The sequence below is a fragment of the Trachypithecus francoisi genome, unplaced genomic scaffold (genome assembly GCF_009764315.1).
Source record: "Trachypithecus francoisi isolate TF-2019V2 unplaced genomic scaffold, Tfra_2.0 Lachesis_group6, whole genome shotgun sequence".
Lineage (NCBI taxonomy): Eukaryota > Metazoa > Chordata > Mammalia > Primates > Cercopithecidae > Trachypithecus > Trachypithecus francoisi.
This window is the reverse complement of record NW_022681471.1, coordinates 71,575,554-71,597,553: the sequence shown is the minus strand read 5'-3', so window position 1 is coordinate 71,597,553 and position 22,000 is coordinate 71,575,554. Positions and strand designations below refer to the sequence as shown.

The 22,000-nt window shown below is 44.0% G+C and overlaps 1 protein-coding gene across 1 annotated transcript in view; it reads left to right on the top strand.

Moving 5' to 3' along the window:
* GCNA (germ cell nuclear acidic peptidase) overlaps window positions 1-22,000 on the top strand; it is a 33,337-nt gene that overhangs the window by 5,078 nt on the left and 6,259 nt on the right. The window contains 9 exon segments of the mRNA XM_033201296.1: window positions 5,636-5,640; window positions 5,643-5,681; window positions 6,056-6,089; window positions 8,114-8,160; window positions 8,536-8,569; window positions 11,746-11,834; window positions 17,971-18,327; window positions 18,330-19,211; window positions 20,215-20,290. Of these exon segments, the coding sequence (XP_033057187.1) occupies window positions 5,636-5,640; window positions 5,643-5,681; window positions 6,056-6,089; window positions 8,114-8,160; window positions 8,536-8,569; window positions 11,746-11,834; window positions 17,971-18,327; window positions 18,330-19,211; window positions 20,215-20,290 (1,563 nt within the window).

Sequence of the window (22,000 nt, the reverse complement as noted above, 5' to 3'; positions counted from 1 at the left end):
TTTACCTCGAACCTTCACATAGATGGGCATATATGTGTAATTACATTTTTACACACAGAAAATTATTACTTAGTGAGATCTAGTAGGCGGAATTCTTTCACAACTTGAGGTTTTTTTAGGGGGTGGAAAATAATAGAAGGGGTCTTTGGAATCACTCTTGAGATTCATTCATACATTCATTCATTTAAAAAATACTTACTGAATCCTGACTTTGTATGGAACAATGTGCCTTGCATTGCTTAGTGTCTGGGGTGGGGGTTAGAAACATGTAAACAGGTAGTAAAGTGTGATAAACGCTGCGATGGGCAGAAGTGCATGATGCCATACGAGTACAGAAGTACAGAGGAGGGTAGACAGGATCTTGTTTACTTTCCACAATAGCCCTATGAAATAAATGTTGTTGTTTTTTTCAACTGAGTCCCAAGAACTTGGTATTATAAAAGTCTAGAAGTGATAGTGGCTTAGAGTAGGGTACTACTAGTGGAGTTGGAGAGATTTGGATGAATATGTAATATATTGTAGTTCATAAATTCGGAGATGTCTTTTCACATTTTCGCATTCTGAAATTGGCATGTATCATACATTTGATGGTAGGTTGTAGTTTAGTAGTGTTTTTTTTCTTTCATGGAGGAGGTATATATAATAATATCTTAGATTAGATAAAATATATTAGAGAAGTGGAGCCAACAGGTCTTGCAGATGGATTGGATATGGGAGGTAAGGGAAAGAAAGAAATCAAGGATAACTCCTAAGTTCTTGGCATTACTGGATAGATGGTGGTGCCATTGACTGAGATGAGTAGGGCTGTATTTTTTTTTTTTTTTCTGAGACGGAGTTTCACTCTTGTCGCCTAGTGATCTCGGCTCACTGCAACCTCCGCCTCCTGGGTTTAAGCGATTCTCTTTCCTCAGCCTCCCAAGTAGCTGGGATTACAGGCGCCTGCCACCACACCTGGCTAATTTTTGTATTTTTAGTAGAGATGGGGTTTCACCATGTTGGCCAGGCTGCTCTTGAACTCCTTCTATTATCCTAGTGTCTTATGAGACAAGGTCATTAACACAGTGAAGGGGGTGGGGAAGGAGGGATTGGCACTTCAAAGGCAGAAGTTGTACTGAAATGCATAATGCAAGCGGTGGGGGTCTGATTTTCATTGATAAGCCTAATTAGTACTCTCTGATGCCCACTGACTAGTCTTTTTTAGCCCAAGCAAGATTCTTTGTTTTGTCACTACTATTACAAGATAGCCTTGATGATATGCAGAAATATTGTGTTTTAAAAATTATCCTTTTAGGCTGAATTTAAAATAATCAGAAAAGCAAGTGGGTCACCTAGTGGGTTGGCTATGTTTTAAATTTCTTGACAATGCCAAAGTTACTTAATTAGCATTCTATTGATATTTTCAATTCCTGATTTCAAGGAAAAGAAGGCTGTCACACTTAACTGGTGTTCCTGAAAGTGGGGGTGCTTGTTAAAAATGCAGTTTGTTGGATTTTTTTTTTTTTTTTTTTTAAACAGTTTTGCTCTGTCGCCCAGGCTGGAGTGCAGTGGCACAATCTCGGCTCACTGCAAACTCACTGCAACCTCTGCCTCCTGGGTTCAAGTGATTCTTGTTCCTCAGCCTCCCCAGTAGCTGGGATTACAGGTGTATGCCACCATGCCTGGCTATTAAAATTTTTGTCTTTTTAGTAGAGATGGGGTTTCGCCATGTTGGCCAGGCTGGTCTAGAGTTCCTGGGTTCAAGGGATCCACCCACCTTGGCATCCTAAATCGCTGGGATTACAGGTGTGAGCCACTGCGTCCAGCCAAAAATGCAGTTTCTGATTTCTGTTGTTCTAGAATAAGGCTCATGAATATTGTCTATTTGTTTTTGTCTTTGCTACTGGACTGTGAGATCCCTGGAAGTCATTCTTTTTTTTCTTTTTCGTAGCCCCAGTACCAAGTATATAGTAGATGCTTGATAAATGTCAAATTAGTGAATGAATGAACCGTAGATATCCTCATCATATTATAACGTATTTATTGAGTTGTAAAAATTACTAAGGGAATATAGGTCTGTGGTGAAAATAAACAGTACAGAAGCATATAAAGTAAAAATTGAAAGTCTGCCTTCACATGCATGCATCCTCCCATTCTTCTAAGGTAATATTTTTGAATAATTTGGCAGTGTTTCTTCTAGAGATTTTTCTGTAGTCATATAAAAGCATACATAATCTTTATGATTTATGGCCTTTTAAAGTTTTAAAGGAGGGATCTGGCCAGGTGCAGTGGCTCACACCTGTAATTCTAGCACTTCGGGAGGCCAAGGCGGGCAGATCACCTGAGGTCAGGAGTTCAAGACCAGCCTGGCCAACATGGTAAAACCCCATCTCTACTAAAAATACAAAAATGAGCTGGCCGTGGTGGCACACGCATGTAATTCCAGCTACTCCACAGGCTGAGGCAGAAGAATCACTTGAACTCAGGAGGTGGAGGTTGCAGTGAGTCGAGATTGCACCACTGCACTGCAGCCTGGGTGACAGAGCGAGACTCTGCCTCATAAATAAATAAAATAAAATAAGATAAATAGATCTTCTTTTTATCTTTTATAAGTTGTTTTTTTAAAGTTTTTTTTTTTTCTTTGTCAGCCAGGTGGGAGTGCAGTGATGCCATCATAGCTCACTGCAGCCTCGAACTCCTGGGCTCAAGGGATCCTCCTGAGTAGCTAGGAGGATCCCACATCCAGCTAATTTAAAAATATTTTTTGTAAAGACAGAGTCTCGCTATGGTGCCCACGCTAATCTTGAATTCCTGCTTCCAAGTGATCCTCCGGCCTCGACCTCCCAAAGTGTTGGGATTATAGGCGTGAGCCACTGCTCCCAGCTCTTCTACAGTTTTTGAGGTTTTTTGTTTTTTTTTTCAAATGTATCTTTAAAGCCTTCCAATGTTATTTCTTAGTCCTTTCATGATAGAGTTCTGGTTCTTCTTCCTTCAATGCATATATTTTTTTTAACGAGGTGTAGTGGGGGTCTCGCTGTATTTCCCAGGCCAGAGTGCAGTTGGTATTCACAGGTGTGATCATGGTGCACTGAGGCCTTCAACTCCTGGGCTCATACAATCCTCTCCTACCCCATGCATAACTGGGACTACAGCGTACCTGGCCTGCATATATTTCCTTTTTTTTTTGAGACAGAGTCTTACTCTGTCGCCCAGGCTGGAGTGCAGTGGTGCAATCTTGGCTTACTGCAACCTCTGCCTCCAGGGTTCAAGTGATTCTCCTGCCTCAGCCTCCCGAGAACTTGGACTGCAGGCATGTGCTACCACACCCAGCTAAATTTTGTATTTTTTAGTAGAGTCGGGATTTCACTACCTTGGCCCAGCTGGTCTCAAACTCCTGACCTCAGGTGATCGCCCACCTCAGCCTCCCAAAGTGCTGGGATTATAGGCGTGAGCCACTGCACCCAGCCTCCTTTTTTCTTTTTCCCCGATTCTTAACATGTCAGCTAGCCTGCGTATATTTTCCTTTTTTTTGAGACAAGGTCTCACTCCCATCACCCAGGTGGGACTGCAGTGGCGCTATCATGGCTCACTGCAGCCCCGACCTCTTGGGCTGAAGCAACTCTCCAGCCTCACTTTTTAATTTTTTTTTTTTTTGGAGATGGTTTCATCATGTTGCCCAGGCTGGTCTTGAACTCCTGGGCTCAAGTAATCCTCCCGCCTTAGCCTCCCAAAGTGCTGATTACAAGCGTGAGCCACTGCATTCAGCCACCTGCATATATTTTGTAGTAATAGTAACATGAGCCTTGGAATACATTTTAGGGACTTGTTCCCCTGGTGGTGACTATCACTTGGAAAAGATGCCAAACAAAATCTGCCTTCTTTTTGACCATGTATTTCTTCCTTAGTGCTTTCCTTGGACTACTTCACTGTTGGTTACTATCTCACCTGGAATTTGATATTTTGCCATTAGGGATTTGGGTGGGGCTCTCTGTCATGTAACTTTCTGCCTCATGTTGATCCTTTGTTCCTTTTGCCTGACCTCTCAAAAAATAGATGTGTTTGTAACACAAAAGTATATAAGAAGATGGATGAAGTCTGAATCAGCTGTTAGTTTATATAATATATGGTGCTGTTTACTGACACTAACATCACATACTGACCTATACGTGGGAAACCATACACCCAGCAAAAGGTTTCTTTCCTGATTAAAGAAAAAAACTTGAAGTCTACTACTAAGTAAGTCTAATGTACAGTGGTTGAGAAATGCATAGGAAGTTTAATCAAGGAGTTGAGCCATCTGTATTTTGAAAGATTGGAAAAGTATACAGGCAGTGCAGTATCAGCCTCTAGGCCAAATGAAAAGCCTTAAAGAAGTGGCTAAGTCTAACTTTTTTTTTTTTTTGATGGAGTCTTGCTCTGTGGCCCAGGCTGGAGTGCAGTGGCGTGGATCTCGGCTCTCGGCTTACTGCAATCTCTGCCTCCTGGGTTCAAGTGATGCTCCTGCCTCAGCCTCCCGAGTAGCTGGGATTACAGGCGCACACTAATAGGCCTGGCTAATTTTTGTATTTTCAGTAGAGATGGGGTTTCGCCATGTTGGTCAGGCTGATCTTGAGCTCCTGACCTCAAGCAATGCAACTGCCTTGGCCTCCCAAAGTGCTGGGATTACAAGCGTGAGACACTGCACCCGGCCGAAGTCTAACTTTTAATATGTAGAACCTGGACTTCCTTATAGCTATTAGATCCCCCTCCTTTAGCATTTTGATATCCTCTGTGGACTATGTGTCACAATAACTAGTAACAAGATGACCTATGATGTAGCCAGGCGCCACATCGGAGGAGTGGCAGTGGGGTCACTGCAGTGTGACTCCTCTGGACTGGAGTTTGGATCTGGCTGACAGTGGATGTCCAGCTGGCTGCTGTCTGGTGAGCTGAAGGGTTCCAAGCAGGAAGTGGTTGGCTTCACCTCAGGCACATAGCTGTCTGGTAAGCGATGGCAGGAGGCAAAGTAGCCTGCCACAGAGCAGTGGAGAGTGAGTGCTGGGGCCCCTGGCAGATGAGGTGGAGAAGCAAGACGCCCCAGCATCGTGGCTCACTGCAGGGAGCAGTGGCAGCTTAGAAACCGTCCGTTCATTTCCACCGAGGCCCCTTTCCCAAGACTCACTTTCATGTCTTTATTTTTTATTTTTTATTTTTTTAGAGACAGGGTCATGCTGTGTCGCCCACATTGCAGTGCAGTGGCACCATCATAGCTCACTGCAACCTTGAATTCCTGGACTCAAGTAATCCTCCCCCCCTCAGCCTCCCAAGTTGGTGGGATTACAGGCGTGAGCCTTCATGCCTAGTGTCGCTTTCATACCGTTAAAGGGAAATAAATTACTTGGCAGAAAACAGGCTTTTCACTGATAGCTAATGATACTCAGCTAACATTCTTCCCCTGTCTTTGATTCAGCAGTAAAGACTGAGCAGCTCATTGCTTCCAATTGTTGTTCACTTGTGCTATTGTGATCCTAGTTTCCTACGGGGTTAAAACCCTTAAAACCTTTTTGCATTTCAGGAATTCTGATTGGTTGTTTTGTTCACTTATTTGGGATTTTTGATATTTGATTGCTTATGCTGTCGATAGCCCTCCTTTTATAAAGTATCTCTTGTATTTTTGCAGTTACATCCTAATGTTCAGTCAAGCAGTGATGACACCAGTGGGTCTTGTAAGTAGAGTCCACTCAAAGCAGGAACATTTTGAAGTGTCTTTGTAGAGATGACTCAACTGTGATTTGGGATGTCTGGCCTAAGTTAGTTCTAAGTTTATCACCTCTAGGGCTTTCTTTAGGTTGGTGAAATGAAATTTCCTTACCGTCAGGAGTGGAGGAGGTTCTCCGCCTTTTTTCCAACTTACTTCTTTTCCTCTTTTTTTTTTTGGCTCCGGGTTTCCTTACTTTTATTTGCTTTCTATGTTTCATGGGAGATGTACATTTTAAGCAGCTCTCATTTATAGACTTTGGTTTTAGGGAGTTCAAGATGTAGGAAACCAGATTTTATCATGCCTCAGATGTTTTCTTAATGCCCTCTTTCTCTGATTTAGCTGTGGCCAGAACAGTTCCAAGGAGACAGGTCAGGTGAGTAGAAGAATTAATGATACTTGACTTTTTTTTTTTTTTTTTTTTTTGATTAAGCGGGAAAAATCCCCATTCTCTGTCTAAGGAAATTTAAGAGTGAATTTCACATTTCCTCTGTGGACACTCTGTGGTTCTCAGCAGGATCATGATGGCTGTTTGACATCACAACCAGGTTCAAAACATTAGATTCCTTATCCCTGACCCCATTATCTAACTGGTCAGTTTCTTCTTTGAGGAATCTCTGTGAACTATGCCTTAACATCCAGGCACTACTAGTCTAAGCCCTTATTAGTGTTTACTCCACTTTAGTTTTATTTTTAGTTTACTTTAGTTTTTATTTTTATTTTTTTTTGAGACCGAGTCTTGCTCTGTTGCCTAGGCTGGAATGCAGTGGCACGATCTCAGCTCACTGCAACCTCCACCTCCCAGGTTCAAGTGATTCTTCTGCCTCAGCCTCCAGAGTAGCTGGGATTATAGGCACACACTACCATGCCCAGCTAATTTTTGTATTTTTAGTAGAGACAGGGTTTCACCATGTTGGTCAGGCCGGTCTTGAACTCCTGACCTCAAGTGATCCACCCACATCTGCCTCCCAAAGTGCTGGGATTACAGGCGTGAGCCACGGCGCCTGGCCGAAGTCTAACTTTTAATACGTAGAACCTGGACTTCCTTATAGCTATTAGATCCCCCTCCTTTAGCATTTTGATATCCTCTGTGGACTATGTGTCACAATAACTAGTAACAAGATGACCTATGATGTAGCCAGGCGCCACATCGGAGGAGTGGCAGTGGGGTCACTGCAGTGTGACTCCTCTGGTCTGGAGTTTGGATCTGGCTGACAGTGGATGTCCAGCCGGCTGCTGTCTGGTGAGCTGAAGGGTTCCGAGCAGGAAGTGCTTGGCTTCACCTCAGGCGCATAGCTGTCTGGTAAGCGATGGCAGGAGGCAAAGTAGCCTGCCACAGAGCAGTGGAGAGTGAGTGCTGGGGCCCCTGGCAGATGAGGTGGAGAAGCAAGAGGCCCCAGCATCATGGCTCACTGCAGGGAGCAGTGGCAGCTTAGAAACCATCCGTTCACTGGCTCCCTATGAAACGGAGTTCAGTACTTATCCATTTACCTAGATAGCAATCCCAAACAGTAGGTTGTCTCCAAGAAGTACACCCGGAAAGGGGACCTCCTTGCCCTTTTGCCCTTTGAATTTTTGACTGCAATCTCCTCTTCCTCAAGTCGTTTCCACCAAGGCCCCTTTCTTAAGACTCACTTTCGGCTAGGTGCGGTGGCTCACGCCTGTAATCCCAGCACTTTGGGAGGCCAAGGCAGGCGGATCACGAGGTCAGGAGATCAAGACCATCCTGGTTAACACGGTGAAACCCCTTCTCTACTAAAAATACAAAAAATTAGCCGGGTGTGGTGGCAGGCGCCTGTATTCCCAGCTACTTGGGAGGCTGAGGCAGGAGAATGGCGTGACCCTGGGAGACGGAGCTTGCAGCGAGCCGAGATTGCGCCACTGCACTCCAGCCTGGGTGATAGACTCACTTTCATGTCTTTTTTTTTTTTTTTCTAGAGACAGAGTCTTGCTGTGTCACCCACACTGCAGTGCGGTGGCACCATCATAGCTTACTGCAACCTTGAATTCCTGGGCTCAAGCCATCCTCCCTGCTCAGCCTCCTGAGTTGGTGGGATTATATGCATGAGCCTCCATGCCTGGCGTCACTTTCATACTTTTAAATAGAAATAAATTACTTGGCAGAAAATAGGCTTCTCACTGATAGCTAATGATACTCAGCTAAGGTTCTTCCCCTGTCTTTGATTCAGCAGTAAAGTCAGAGTAGCTCATTGCTTCCAATTTTTGTTCACTTGTGCTGTTGTGATCCTAATTTCCTAAGGGCTTAAAGCCCTTAAAACTTTTTTTGCATTTCAGGAATTCTGATTGGTTGTTTTGTTCACTTATTTGGGATTTTTGATATTTGGTTGCTTACGGTGCCGGCAGCTCTCCTTTTATAAAGTACCTCTTGTATTTTTGCAGTCGCATCCTTAATGTGCGGTCAAGGAGTGGTGACACCAGTGGGTCTTGTAAGTAGAGTTCACTCGTAGTGGGAACATTTTGAAGTGTCTTTGTAGAGATGACTCAGCTGTGATTTGGGATGTCTGGCCTAAGTTGGTTCTAAGTTTGTCACCTCTAGGGCTCTCTTTAGGTTGGTGAAATGAAATTTCCCCTCTGTCAGGAGTGGAGGAGGTTCTCTGCTTCTTTTCCAACTTACTTCCTTTTCTCTTTTTTTTTTTTTGACTCTGGGTTTCCTTACTTTTATTTCCTTTCTATCTTTCATGGGAGATGTAAATTTTAAGCAGCTCTAATTTATAGACTTTGGTTTTAGATAGTTAAAGACATAAGCAACCAGATTTTATCATGCTTCAGATGTTTTCTAATGACCTCTTTCTCTGATTTAGCTGTGACCAGAAGAGCTGTGAAGAGACAGGCGAGGTGAGTAGGAGAATTAATGAAACTTTTTTTTTTTTTTTTTTTTTTAAGTGGGGGAAAAACCCAATGCTCTGGCTGAGGAAATTTAAGAGTAAACTTCACATTTCCTCTGTGGACTCTGTGGTTCTCAGCAGGATCATGATGGCTGTTTGACATCATAACCAGGTTCAAAACATTAGATTCCTTATCCCTGACCCATTATCTAACTGGTCAGTTTCTTCTTTGAGGTATCTCTGTGAACTATGCCTTAACATCCAGGCTCTGCTAGTCTTAGCCCTTATCAGTGTTTACTCCTTTTATTTTTAGATTAGTTTAGTTTTTTGTTTTGTTTTGTTTTGAGACTGAGTCTTGCTCGACTAGGTTCGAGTGCAGTGGTGCAATCTCGGCTCACTGCAGCCTCCACCTCCTGTGTTCTGGTGATTCTTCTCCTCAGCTTCCCAAGTAGCTGGGATTACAGGCACACGTCACCACGCCCAGCTAATTTTTGTGTTTTTAGTAGAGATGGGGTTTCACCATGTTGTTCACGCTTGTCTTGAACTCCTGACCTCAAGCGATCTACCTGCCTTGGCCTCCCGAAGTGCTGGGATTACAGGTGTGAGCCACCGTGCCCAGCTTGTTTCTTCTTTTTAAGTGGCATCCTCACCTTGATCTCTTACTTCTGATCCAGTCTGTGTACCACTTGCAGCTGGATCTCCTGAGGTACTGCTTTGATCATATCAATCCCCAATTCAAATAGCTCATAATAGAAAAATCAAGCTGTTGACCCCAATATTTAATGCCTTCTGTGATCTGGCCATAACCTCTCTTTCAGCCTCATCTGCTACTGTTCCTATTAATGAATCCTCTGCTCTAGCCAGATCCTGATGGAGGGGTGTTTCCCAGGTGCCAAACTGTAGGGGGTGCTGAAAAAAATTGCTGGAGTAAATATGAAGTATGGTGCTACATAACTGTTTTCCACATTGACTCCTTGAATTACCGTACAAATGTGAACTGGTCATTCTTGTTCTCTCCATCAAGCCAAATAGTGCTGTCAAGTGGGAAAATTTTTGTTCTGGCTATCTCTGATTTATCTCTGTTGAGTATTTTTACAACATATAAGCCACCAACTTCTGACACCAATGTGTGAAATGTCATGTAAAGTCTGCAGTTACAGGCCGGGCACGGTGGCTTATGCCTGTAATGCCAGCACTTTGGGAAGCCAAGGTGGGCGGATCGCTTGAGATCAGGAGTTCGAGACCAGCCTGGCCAACATGGTGAAACCCTGTCTTTACTGAAAATACAAAAATTAGCAGGGTGTGGTGGTGGCATGTGCCTCTCATTCCAGCTACTCAAGAGGCTGAGGCACGACAATCACTTGAACCTGGAGGGGGAGGTTGCAGGGAGCCATGATTGCGCCATTGCGCCCCAGCCTGGGTGAGAGTGAGACTCTCTCAATAAATAAATAAATAAATAAATAAATAAAGTCAGCAGCTACAATCAACTGAAATTCGAGAGCCAAATAATGCATTGTATAAAACTATTAATCATTGATGATCAGTTTTATTAATTGTATTTCTAAAGTCTGGTTTATTCAGGTATGATTTATATATGGCAAAATTCACCCTTTTTAGGTGTACAGTTTGATGGATTTTGACAAGCATATGCGGTAGTATAACGATCACCACTGTCAAGATGCAGAGTATTTCCATTGCTGTTATTTATATTTTAAATGTTCTATCATGGCACCTAAGAAGTAATCCAGTATATAATATTATACATAATGAAGTCGTTTTTGAACTTAAAATGTAACTGAGTTTTAAATAGAAAAAATAGTTTTTTCCAGCCTCTGCTAGATAGATGGTGAACAAATATTTAAAGAAAATCAGTTTTAAGGGGCTTGAAAGGAGTGCCCACAAGTCTTGGTCCAGTCCCAGGTGCCGTCTATATATGGGATACTATAGGAAGAGTAGACTTGGCAGGAAGGTGATGAGTTTGGTTTTGGGCATGCTAGAATCAAGGAGCCTGTAGGCAGGGCTGATATTCAAAACTTTCTAACAACCAACAGAGCACAGGCAGGAATTAGTCAGGGTGGTTGCCTGCTGGTCAGGACAGACACCATCAATAAACAAATTGGTAAGGCTGTACCTCTGCATACTGACTAGATATCAGCTCTGCCCACAGGATATCCAGGTAGGAAGTTGAAACTGTGGAGCTAGAAGTCAGAAGAGAAGTTGGGCTCAATATAATGGATTGGGCTGGTATAATTAATAATTGATTGCATTGGCATGAGAGGGCTGGGGATAAGTTCTGGGATTGAGTCGAGGAAGGTGAGTGAGGAGGAGTGAATGGAAAGGTGAGATGAGAACCAAAAGACGACTTTGTCCCAGAAATCAAGAAAAGAGTTTTAAGGATGGAGTGGTCAATAGGATAGCAAAGGCACATCAACTTGGCAGTGTCAAAGTGGTAAACATGGTGGAAGCAGATGAACATGTGTGTCTGTAGCAGGTACAGACATGTCCTGTAACAGTGTATTAAATATTTTCTTTCATTATGAAAGTATATTATACTTACTATACACTGTTTGGAGACAGGAAGGTGGCCAATTTCATCCTGCTGGAACTTCTGAGCCAAATACCAGGATCAGCTGAGGATGAGGACCCCAAGGGGTGCTTACCACTGGCACCCTGGGTGGTGCAGGTGCACTGCTGAGTTTGACACCTACCAGAGCAGTCCGTCAGTTCAAGTGGGTGGTGCTGGTTTGGGGCTGCAGAGAGTAGCACTGAACAGAAACTCCCTACTTTGAAGCTGCCTCTCTCCATCTGTGGCCCTCTACCCTTCTCAGACAACTGGATCTCAAACTTGATAAAGAAAGATGACAGCTCCCTGATCAGTTTTTCCCCTGTGCCAAAACTATCTGAATACATAAAATAGGACAGAACTCTTTTCACTCTCAGTATGTGACAGACTCCTCCTCTTTAGAAGGATGTGAGACAGATGGAAAGATGTAGTAGGAAGATGGAAAAATATAGAAAATTAGGTAGAATGGAAGGATTGAGTAGTTCCAAAGGAGGGGAACAGAGTTACTGTGGGAAACAAAAAATTGACGAGTGGTCAAGATCAGAAAAGGTGAGAAATGCCATGAAAAAGACGACTGTTGCATTCATACTTCTCTCTTGTTTTTCTCCTGTCTCATCCCTCAGCTCCGTGGTAGTGATTGACTCTGATTCTGATGACGAATGTTACACCTATGAGGAGAAGAAAGCTAAGTTATTGGAAATAAACAGCGAAGGCAAGTATATATTACTTGTTAGATAAGTAGCTGAGCTCCAAAGCCTCATCACACATGGTAGTTTCAGGATCAGAGTCTGCACACTTTCTATTCAGAATCCTTCAGTAGTGAGTGCCACCGTTTCTTTCCTCGTATGTGCTGGATGTGGATATGGCTGGGTTCCCTATAACCCTCTGGTCAATTTCCCAGCAGCAGCAACTGTTGTTGCTGCCTGAGACCTTGGGGGCCCCCTCAGTAGAGTTCTTACCTGCCTAGAGCTACATCAGTGAAGCGGGATTGGGGTGGTGGGTCAAGAATTGAGGCTGGGAAGTATGGAGGCTGCTCTGTGACTCCCTCTTCCCCTCTCTATGTGTGGGAATGATGAGGAAGAGAAAAGGAGTAAGAGGCCTGGCTCATTCTTCCTTCCAGCTTGAAGGGTGGTGGTTGTGGGCCAGCTGGCAGTGTCGTGTTGAGAAAATTCTTACTTTCTCCATTGAGCTGCTGGTCCTTGCTGTTTGCCAGTCCTTCTGTATTTTCTAGAGATTCTTGTGTTTCTTTAGAGCCTGTTTCTCGTGGCAGATCTTACCTGTTTGGATTCAGAAGCCCCTTTAACCTTCTGGGTGACTTGGAGCTTAACTCAATTCAGAACTTACCTGCTCAATGGGGATGAAACACAGGAAGACTAGAAACTTTTTTTTTTTTTTTTTTGTGACGGAGTCTCGCTGTGTTGCCCAGGCTGGAGTGCAGTGGCGCGATCTCGGCTCACTGCAAGCTCCGCCTCCCAGATTCACGACATTCTCCTGCCTCAGCCTCCCGAGTAGCTGGGACTACAGGCGCCTGCCACCATGCCTGGCTAATTTTTTTTTTTTTTTGAGACGGAGTCTTGCTCTGTCGCCCAGGCTGGAGTGCAGTGGCCGGATCTCAGCTCACTGCAAGCTCCGCCTCCCAGGTTCACGCCATTCTCCTGCCTCAGCCTCCCGAGTAGCTGGGACTACAGGCGCCGCCACTGCGCCCCGCTAGTTTTTTGTATTTTTAGTAGAGACGGGGTTTCACCGTGTTAGCCAGGATGGTCTCGATCTCCTGACCTCGTGATCCGCCCGTGTCGGCCTCCCAAAGTGCTGGGATTACAGGCTTGAGCCACCGCGCCCGGCCAATTTTTTTGTATTTTTTAGTAGAGACGGGGTTTCACTGTGTTAGCCAGGATGGTCTTGATCTCCTGACCTTGTGATCCGCCCGCCTCCGCCTCCCAAAGTGCTGGGATTACAGGCAAGACTAGAAACTTTTTAAGCATTAGGGACAGTATTTCATTGACCTTTGTTCTCTCAGTACAGATACAGGGCATGATACGTGGGGCACTTAGTTAATGTTTGCTGAGCTGAACTCAACTGAAAATGGGAGATGCTTAAAGTGCCAACTACTACTTTTTTTTTTTTGGAGACAGAGTCTCAGTCTGTCCCCCAGGCTGGAGTGTAGTGGCGTGATCTCAGCTCTCTGCAACCTCTGTCTCCTGAGCTCAAGTGATTCTCCTGCCTCAGCCTCCTGAATAGCTGGGATTACAGGCGCCCGCCACCATGCCCAGCTAATTTTTTTATTCTTTTATTTTTTTATTTTTAGTAGAGATGGAGTTTCACCATGTTGGCCAGGCTGGTCTTAAACTCCTGGCCTCAAGCAATCTGCCTGCCTTGGCTTCCCAAAGTGCTAGGATACAGGTGTGAGCCACTGGGCCTGACCAGCACCAGCTACTTCTTAGATAACTACCCAAGTGCTATTGTTGGCCAGAGTTTCTTAGCTAACCCAGGATATCAGAGCAGAGAAGGGAGAGGTCGTTTGAAACGCTAGTCTCCTATTGTTCTACCACTCATCATTTCTTTCCCTGCTTCCTCTCTCTAGCTCTGGATGGCTGTGCCTGAGCAGGACAGCGGTCTGGGTATAGAGTAGAGGGTCTGACATGACAAGCCGTTCAACTGTGAAAGGAACTCCAAGGAGGCAGCTTGAGGGCAGGCAGGAATAACAGAGCCAGAAACCAGTTCACAACCAGAGGCTGCCAGGTGCTTGACTCCTTAAATCAGAAGAGACAGATTCTTTTAAGAGTGAACTTTTAGCTAAGGCTGCTCTTACCTTGCTGGCCTGTAGACTGTAACTGGGCATCCATCGCAGCAATGGAGGGATGAAGAATGCTCCTATAGGACTGGCTTTGTACGTTTCTTTACTGTTCTCTATGTGGCATTTCTTTCTGTTATAATGAATTTAGGCAATTCTACAGAAAACAAGGCCCAGTGAACTCTAAAACATATCTCCAACCTTTGTCGCTGTACAGTCATTTTTAAATATGTTGTAAGCAGTGTGTCCCTACTTTTTCTAATTTTTCATTTTAACTGCAGGTGGCAAATCTTTTAAGTTTTCTAGGACGGAGGCAGGGCTTTTTACCATAGGAACATCCACTCCTTTTCTCTTCCCTCACTGCATATTTGAAGTTTTTTCACAATTAATTCAAATAACAGATAAGACTCTCAAAATATATTATCTCAAATCTGCAGTTTTAGGATAAAGAGTTTTTGCACCATAAGTATATCTTTCACATCTTGCCGATGCCATGGTTTAGATTTTTAGATTTTTTTTTTTTTTACATCCAGAATCATAGAAAGCTAGAACTTGAGCTCCAAACAGACTCCAAAGAGTGTGTGGCGTCAGACACACTGGCCTTCATTTCAGTGCAGGCTATGATGTTCCAAATGTTCCTGAGGCCTCTCAGAGAGTGCTGACATCAGGACGTACTCCTGACTCATATCAGTGGTTCTGAGAGCTTTGCACTTATGAACTAATTTAAAGAATGAAATTTTGGTGACCAAAACAGAGTTGTCAATTTTTGATTTGTCTAATGAAAGAAATTAAAAAAAAAAAACTTCAGCTACCATTTACTATCTTTGTAATTTTGTAAAGAACACCAAAAGTTTAGCCAAGACGTAATCACAAAATAAAGGACAGTCCTTTAAATTATAGAAATTTAACTTGATGGGGGAAAAATACCACTTTATTATTCTAATTTGTCTTATTTTGCTGTGGACCAGTGAAAATATTCAAGTCTGTAGACCTGTGTTTGGGAAGCCCAGAGCAAACTACTACATCTTGCTACTTAGAGGCTATGATTTGAAAATTGCCACATGAGTTTGGTTGCTATTTGATCTGTCACTGCTCTCAGTGAAATAAAAAATAGAGGGAAAAACAATCTAAAATAACTTTCTTTTTTAAAAAATAATTTTTTATTTTTGTGAGTAGATAATAGGTGTATATATTTATGGGGTACATGAGATGTTTTGATACAAGCATGCAATGTGTAATAATCACATCATAGAGAATGCAGTATCTGTCTCCTCAAGCATTTATCCTTTGTGTTACAAGCAATCCGGTTATACTCTTTTAATTATTTTAAAATGCACAGTTAAGTTATTGACTTATAGTCATCCTGTTGCGCTATTAAATAGTAGATCTTATTCTTTCTATTTATTTGCATCCATTAATCATCCCCACCTTTCCACACCCCTCCACTCTCCTTCCCTGCCTCTGGTAACCATTCTTCTATTCTCTATCTCCATTAGTTCAATTGTTTTCATTTTTAGACCCCACATATAAATGAGAACATGCGTGTGGTGGCTCACGCCTGTAATCTCAGCACTTTGGGAGTTCGAGGCAGGTGGATCACGAGGTCAAAAGATCGAGACCAGCCTGGCCAACATGGTGAAATCACATCTCTACTAAAAATACAAAAATTAGCTGGGTGTGGTGGTGCGCGCCTGTAGTCCCCGTTACTCGGGAGGCTAAGGCAGGAGAATTGCTGGAACCCGGGAGGCGGAGATTGCGGTGAGCCAAGATCGCGCCACTGCATTCCAGCCTGGTGGCAGAGCAAGACTCCGTCTCAAACAACAATAACAACAGCAACGAAAAAAACATGAAGTTTGTCTTTCTGTGCCTGGCTTATTTCACTTTACATAATGACTTCCAGTTCCATCCATGTTGTTGCAAGTGACAGGATCTCATTCTTTTTTATGGTTGAGCAGTACTCCATTGCTCCATTGTGCATATATACCACATTTTCTTTATGCATTCATCTGTTTTTTGTTTTTTTTTTTTTTGTGACAGAGTCTTGCTCTGCTGCCCAGGCTGGAGTGCAGGGGCACAATCTCAGCTCACTGCAGCCTCTGCCTACTGGGTTCAAGCGACTCTGCTGCCTCAGCCTCCTAAGTAGCTGGGACTACAGGCACCCTCCACCATACCTGGCTAATTTTTGTATTTTTAGTAGAGATGGGGTTTCACCGTTTTGGCCAGGCTGGTCTCAAACTCCTGACCTCAAGTGATCCGTGTGCCCTGGCCTCCCAATGTGCTGGGATTACAGGCGCTAGCCACCGTGCCCGACCTCCATTCATCTGTTGATGGGCACATAGGTTGTTTCAAATCTTGGCTATTGTGAACAGTGCTACAACAAACACAGGAGTGCAGATATCTCTTTGATACACTGATTTTCTTTCTTTTGGGTACGTATGCAGCAGTGGGTTTGCTGACTTGTATGGTAGCTCTGTTTTTAGTTTTTTGAGGACCCATCAAACTGTTCTTCAGGGTGGTTGTACTAATTTACATTCCTACGAGCAGTGTACAAGGGTTCCCTTTTCTTCTCATTCTCACCAGTCTTTTGGCTAAAAGCCATTTTAACTGGGGTGAGATGATACCTCATTGTAGTTTTTTCTTTTTGTCTTTTGTTTTGTTTGAGACACTCTCACTCTCACCCAGGCTGGAGTACAGTGGTGTGATCTCAGCTCAGTAAAACCCCCGCCTCCCAGGTTCAAGCAATTCTCGTGCCTCAGCCTCCCAAGTAGCTGGGACTACAGGCACGCACCACCATACCTGGCTAATATTTGTATTTTTAGTAGAAATTGGGTTTCACCATGTTGGCCATGGTTGGGTTTCACCAGGCTGGTCTCAAACTCCTGACCTCAGATAATCCATCCGCCTCGGCCTCCCAAACTGCTGGGGTTACAGGTGTGAGCCACCGTGCCCAGTCATTCATTATAGTTTTTTGATTTGCAATTCTCTGATGATCAGTGATGTTGAACACCTTTTCATATGCCTGTTTGCCATTTGTATGTCTTCTTTTGAGAAATGTCTGTTCAGATCTTTTGTCCCATTTTTTCATTGGATTATTAGATTTTTTTTTCCTATAAAGTTGTTTGACCTCTGTATATACTTTAGTTATTAATCTCTTGTCAGATGGGCAGTTTGCAGATATTTTATCCTATTCTGTGGGTTGTCTCTTCACTTTGTTGATTGTTTCCTTTGCTGTGCGGAAGCTTTTTAACTTAATGTGATCCCATTTGTCCATTTTTGCTTTGGTTGCCAGTGCTTGTGGGGTATTGCTCAAGAAATCTTTGCCCAGACTGATGTCCTGGAGATTTTCCCCAATGTTTTCTTGTAGTAGTTTCATAGTTTGAGGTCTTAGATTTATGTCTTTAATCCATTTTGATTTGGTTTTTGTATAGCAAGAGATAGGAGTCTAGATTCATTCTTTTGCATATGGATATCCAAGTTTCCCAGGGCCATTTATTGAAGAGACTTCGTTTTTGCCAGTGTATGTTCTTGGCACCTTTTTCTAAAATGAGTTCACTGTAGGTGTGTGGATTTGTTTCTGGGTTCTCTATTCTATTCCATTGGCCTATGTTATCTGTTTGTATGCCAGTACTATGCTGTTTTGGTTACTATAGCTCTGTAGTGTAATGTGAAGTCAAGTTATGTGATTCCTCCACGTTTGTCCTTTTTGCTCAGATAACTTAGGCTATTCTGGGCCTTTCATGGTTCCATATAAATTTTAGGATAATTTTTTTCTAGTTCTGTGAGGAATGTCATTGGTATTTTGATAGGGATTGTATTGAATCTGTACATTTCTTTAGGTAGTATGGGCATTTTAACAATATTGATTCTTTCAATCCATGAACATGGAATCTTTCCATTTGTTGGTGTCCCCTTTAAAATAATTGATTCTTAACTGCTGTTCGAAACGCCATAGTTCCTGTCTTGTTTAATTTGTGCGAAATAATCTGCTGAAATTCAGTGTATACAGGAGGTGGTAGAGGGAGTATATTTATATATGATTGTGTCTCTCGAATTTCAGATGAGAGTCCAGAGTGTTGTTATGTGAAGCCTGCCATCCAGGAACCTCCAATAGTTATTAGTGATGATGACAATGACGACAACAACAATAATGATTCGGAAGTTCCCAAAAACAGCAGCAAGGATTCGGAAGCTCCCGACAACAACAGCAAGGATTCGGAAGCTCCCGACAACAACAGCAAGGATTCGGAAGCTCCCGACGACAACAGCAAGGATTCGGAAGCTCCCGACGACAACAGCAAGGATTCGGAAGCTCCCGACGACAACAGCAAGGATTCGGAAGCTCCCGACGACAACAGCAAGGATTCGGAAGCTCCCGACGACAACAGCAAGGATTCGGAAGCTCCCGACGACAACAGCAGGATTCGGAAGCTCCCGACGACAACAGCAAGGATTCGGAAGCTCCCGACGACAACAGCAAGGATTCGGAAGCTCCCGACGACAACAGCAAGGATTCGGAAGCTCCCGATGACAACAGCAATGATTCGGAAGCTCCCGACGACTACAGTAGTGATTCGGAAGTTCCCAGTGACCACAGTAGTGATTCGGAAGCTCCCGACGACAACAGTAATGATTCGGGAACTCCCGACGACAACAGTAATGATTCGGGAACTCCCGACGACAACAGTAATGATTCGGGAACTCCCGACGACAACAGTAATGATTCGGGAACTCCCGACGACAACGGTAATGATTCAGGAACTCCCGATGACAACGGTAATGATTCGGAAGTTCCCGACAACAGTAATGATTCGGGAACTCCCGACGACAACAGTAATGATTCAGATGTTCTCGACGACAATAGTAATGATTTGGAAGTTCCTGACAACAATAGTAATGATTTGGAAGTTCTTGTGCCAGCAGAAGATTTGTGTAATGAAGGCCAGATTGCTTCAAATGAAGAAGAGCTGGGTGAGGCTGCTGTCTCCCAGCACGATTCATCTGATGATGCTGGTGAGCAGGATCTTGGTGAGAATCTCAGCGAACCACCAAGTGATCCCGAGGCTAACCTTGAAGTTTCAGAGAGAAAGCTGCCAGCTGAGGAAGAGCCTGCACCTGTGGTGGAACAATCAGGGAAAAGGAAGTCAAAAACCGAAACTATTGTGGAGTCACTAAAACAACAGAAGGCAAAAACCAAAACTATTGTGGAACCGCCGAGGAAAAGGCAGGCAAAGACCAAAAATATAGTGGAGCCACTGAGGAAGAGGAAGGCAAAAACCAAAAATATATCTGTGACACCTGGTAAGTCAGTCATGCCAAGTATGCCTGTCCCACCAAATGTGCCTTGCCTGCCAAATGTGCCTGTCTTATCCAGTCTGCCTGTCCTCCCTGTCAACCCTGTGCCATTTCAGCAACTTCCTTGTGGCCCAAGGAGGCATCCATCCAGTGAAAGGATGGTTCTGGGAACAGGGGAGGAATGCCCACACCTTTCTCATGCTCCTGTATCTTGGTATCTGCTGTTCACTAGCCTGGAGTGCTGTCTCCCTGAACCTTCTGTTCTGAGGATATCTTATTTTTCTTAGGACCTAGCCCAATTATCACTTCCTCTATGAAGTCGTGAGTCAGAGTGGCTCCTGTCTCCTGAGTTACCAAAGTTCTAGAGCCCATCTCTACTAAAGCACTAGTCATACTGTTAGAATATGTTCCCGAGTCGGTCCCCTTCCCTACCCCGCCCCGGTAGACTGTGAGCCTTTTCATGGGAGGACTCTTCCTCATCTTTTAGTCTCTCAGGATTTGGCCTAGTGCTTGGCACGTGATAGAGGTTCAATAAGTTTTTTGGATATATGAATGACACTATTGATACATAAACCTTTAGCTAGAGCAGCTGGCAGGATGGGTCCTAGGCCAAGGCAGAAAGATCTGCCTTGCCCTGCACGCTGAGTGAAGGTGCTGCCTAGGATATGAGCCACTCATCAGAGCAAGTGTGTGAGCTGTACTGTACCACCCCTTCGACTGTGCATGCTTCAGTTGCCCACACCACCTAGCTTCTAAGGGCACACTCCTGGACCTTCGTAGTCCTTGGTGCCTGTGACAGAATCCTGCCCAGCTCATGCTGCTGGCAGCTCTGTGATTCACGTGGGTGAGACGGTTGAGAATGATGGCGGCGGCAGTATGCCACTTCACACAGTTTTGTTTAGAGATGTTGCACTGGGCTTGGCTGTGAGGGCTCCTTTTGGGTTTACCTTTCTGTTAGTCTCTTGATGGTACCAATTTTTGGGGTACAAGTAACCTATTATTTTTTCAGCTGGTAAAGGACGTAAGAAGCGTGGACCTTCAAAGAAGAAACACGGTGCGGCAAAAGTTGAAAAACGCAAAACTAGGTATGTACTACCCATGTTCAGTTGAACAGGAATTTATTGCACAGTTGTCACACTGGGCAGTCCACTGGGCACTTGGGTGGGGGTGGTCTGTAAGGGGATGGAGTCTGGCTGGGATGGAATTGGGGGATAAGATTTCTGTCCTTGAGTAGGAGGGCCCAAGCAAGGGAGCAGGCACCTTGGCGGAGAGCCCATGCCAGCCTCAGAGAGTGGGGAAAGAAGTGGGAAGGAAGGGAGCCAGTGGGTGGTATTCTCTGGGTAGGGGGGGCCTTTCTGCACCCACAGCAGCTCTGGCCTCTGAGATTGCCCATGTCCTTCAACTCAGATCAAAGAACTATGTGTAGCCAAGCAAGATACTTTTTTTCAGGCTTGATATAGCTTCGTGGCCACCAGTTTATGCTAAACCAAGGCAAAGGCACTGGAAATGGTGAGAAGGCAGAAGCAACACATTGATCTGTTGGAATTGGAGGGAGAGTGGTCAGATTGTCTTCCAGGTTTTTCTAGTGCTTTAGCTGAACCCAGTTACTGTTACTACTATGTATATCCTTATGAATTTTTCAGCTTAAATGTTAGGATGAAATGGATTGCTTATCATTCCTTTATTTCTATTAAGCTATATATAGTTGATACTGAAAACAACAACTGATCCTGTAGACCAAATACATGTTAATACTTAAGGCAAAAAATTAATGTGTTTTCTTATTTAGATTCCAGGAATTTCTTAGTTTTTCCCTTAAAAATTTGATATAGTAAGCATAATTTTCTTTTTTTTTCTTTTTTCTTTTTTTTTTTTGTGAGACAGAGTCTCGCTCTGTCGCCCAGGCTGGAGTGCAGTGGTGCGATCTCGGCTCACTGCAAGCTCCGCGTCCTCGGTTCACGCCATTCTCCTGCCTCAGCCTCCCGAGTAGCTGGGACTACAGGCGCCCGCCACCACGCCCGGCTAATTTGCATAATTTTCTTTTACTTTCATTGAAGAGTAATGTATACTCACATCTGAATTGTCTTACAAGACAAGGAATGTATTTGAAGGACTCATTATTTTTTAACGAGTGTTTGAGGACAATAAGTATATCTTAAGGGAGGGGAAAAAGACTGATTATGTCAGGCATAGGGGCACCAGGTTACCCTGGACCTGAACAGAAGGGCTGTCTGTTTCTGTACTGGCTGAGGTAGCTGGTAGCACCTTGCCAAGTGCTCTTTTAGCTGGATCCCCTTTCAGCAAGGTTTCTGCTCTAGACTCCTAACTACATATTTAAGCTACTTTGCCTCCAGGGACGTGTGTCTTGGGTAGCTCCCAGGTTGCTTTGCCAGAGCGTGACAAAAGAAGGGAAAAGCTGTCCCTTGGTGTCATTGTCAGTCTGCATTATCCAAAGGAGGCTAGTCTATTTGGACTCTTAACTGTTGTTTAGCACTTCCTGTGTCGTCTGGAGGCTTCCTGTTATGCTTAGCATTGTTCCTGTGTAGGCTGCTTGCTGGTCATGGTGTCTGATTTTCCCAGTTTGGGGTCTTGTCGGTTCCTGTGATGTGAAGGTGCTCAGTCTGCAGTAAAGAGCCACAGGCCTTGAGGTGAAAGTATGCTAAGCCACAAGGCCGGCGTTCTGTGAGCACAAACACACCAGGGTCTGGGCTCTGCCAAAGTCTGCAGAGGGTTCAGGTTTGCATCTGCCACCTTAAATACTGATGTAAGTTTGCTTCCAGACCTAAGTAACTGGA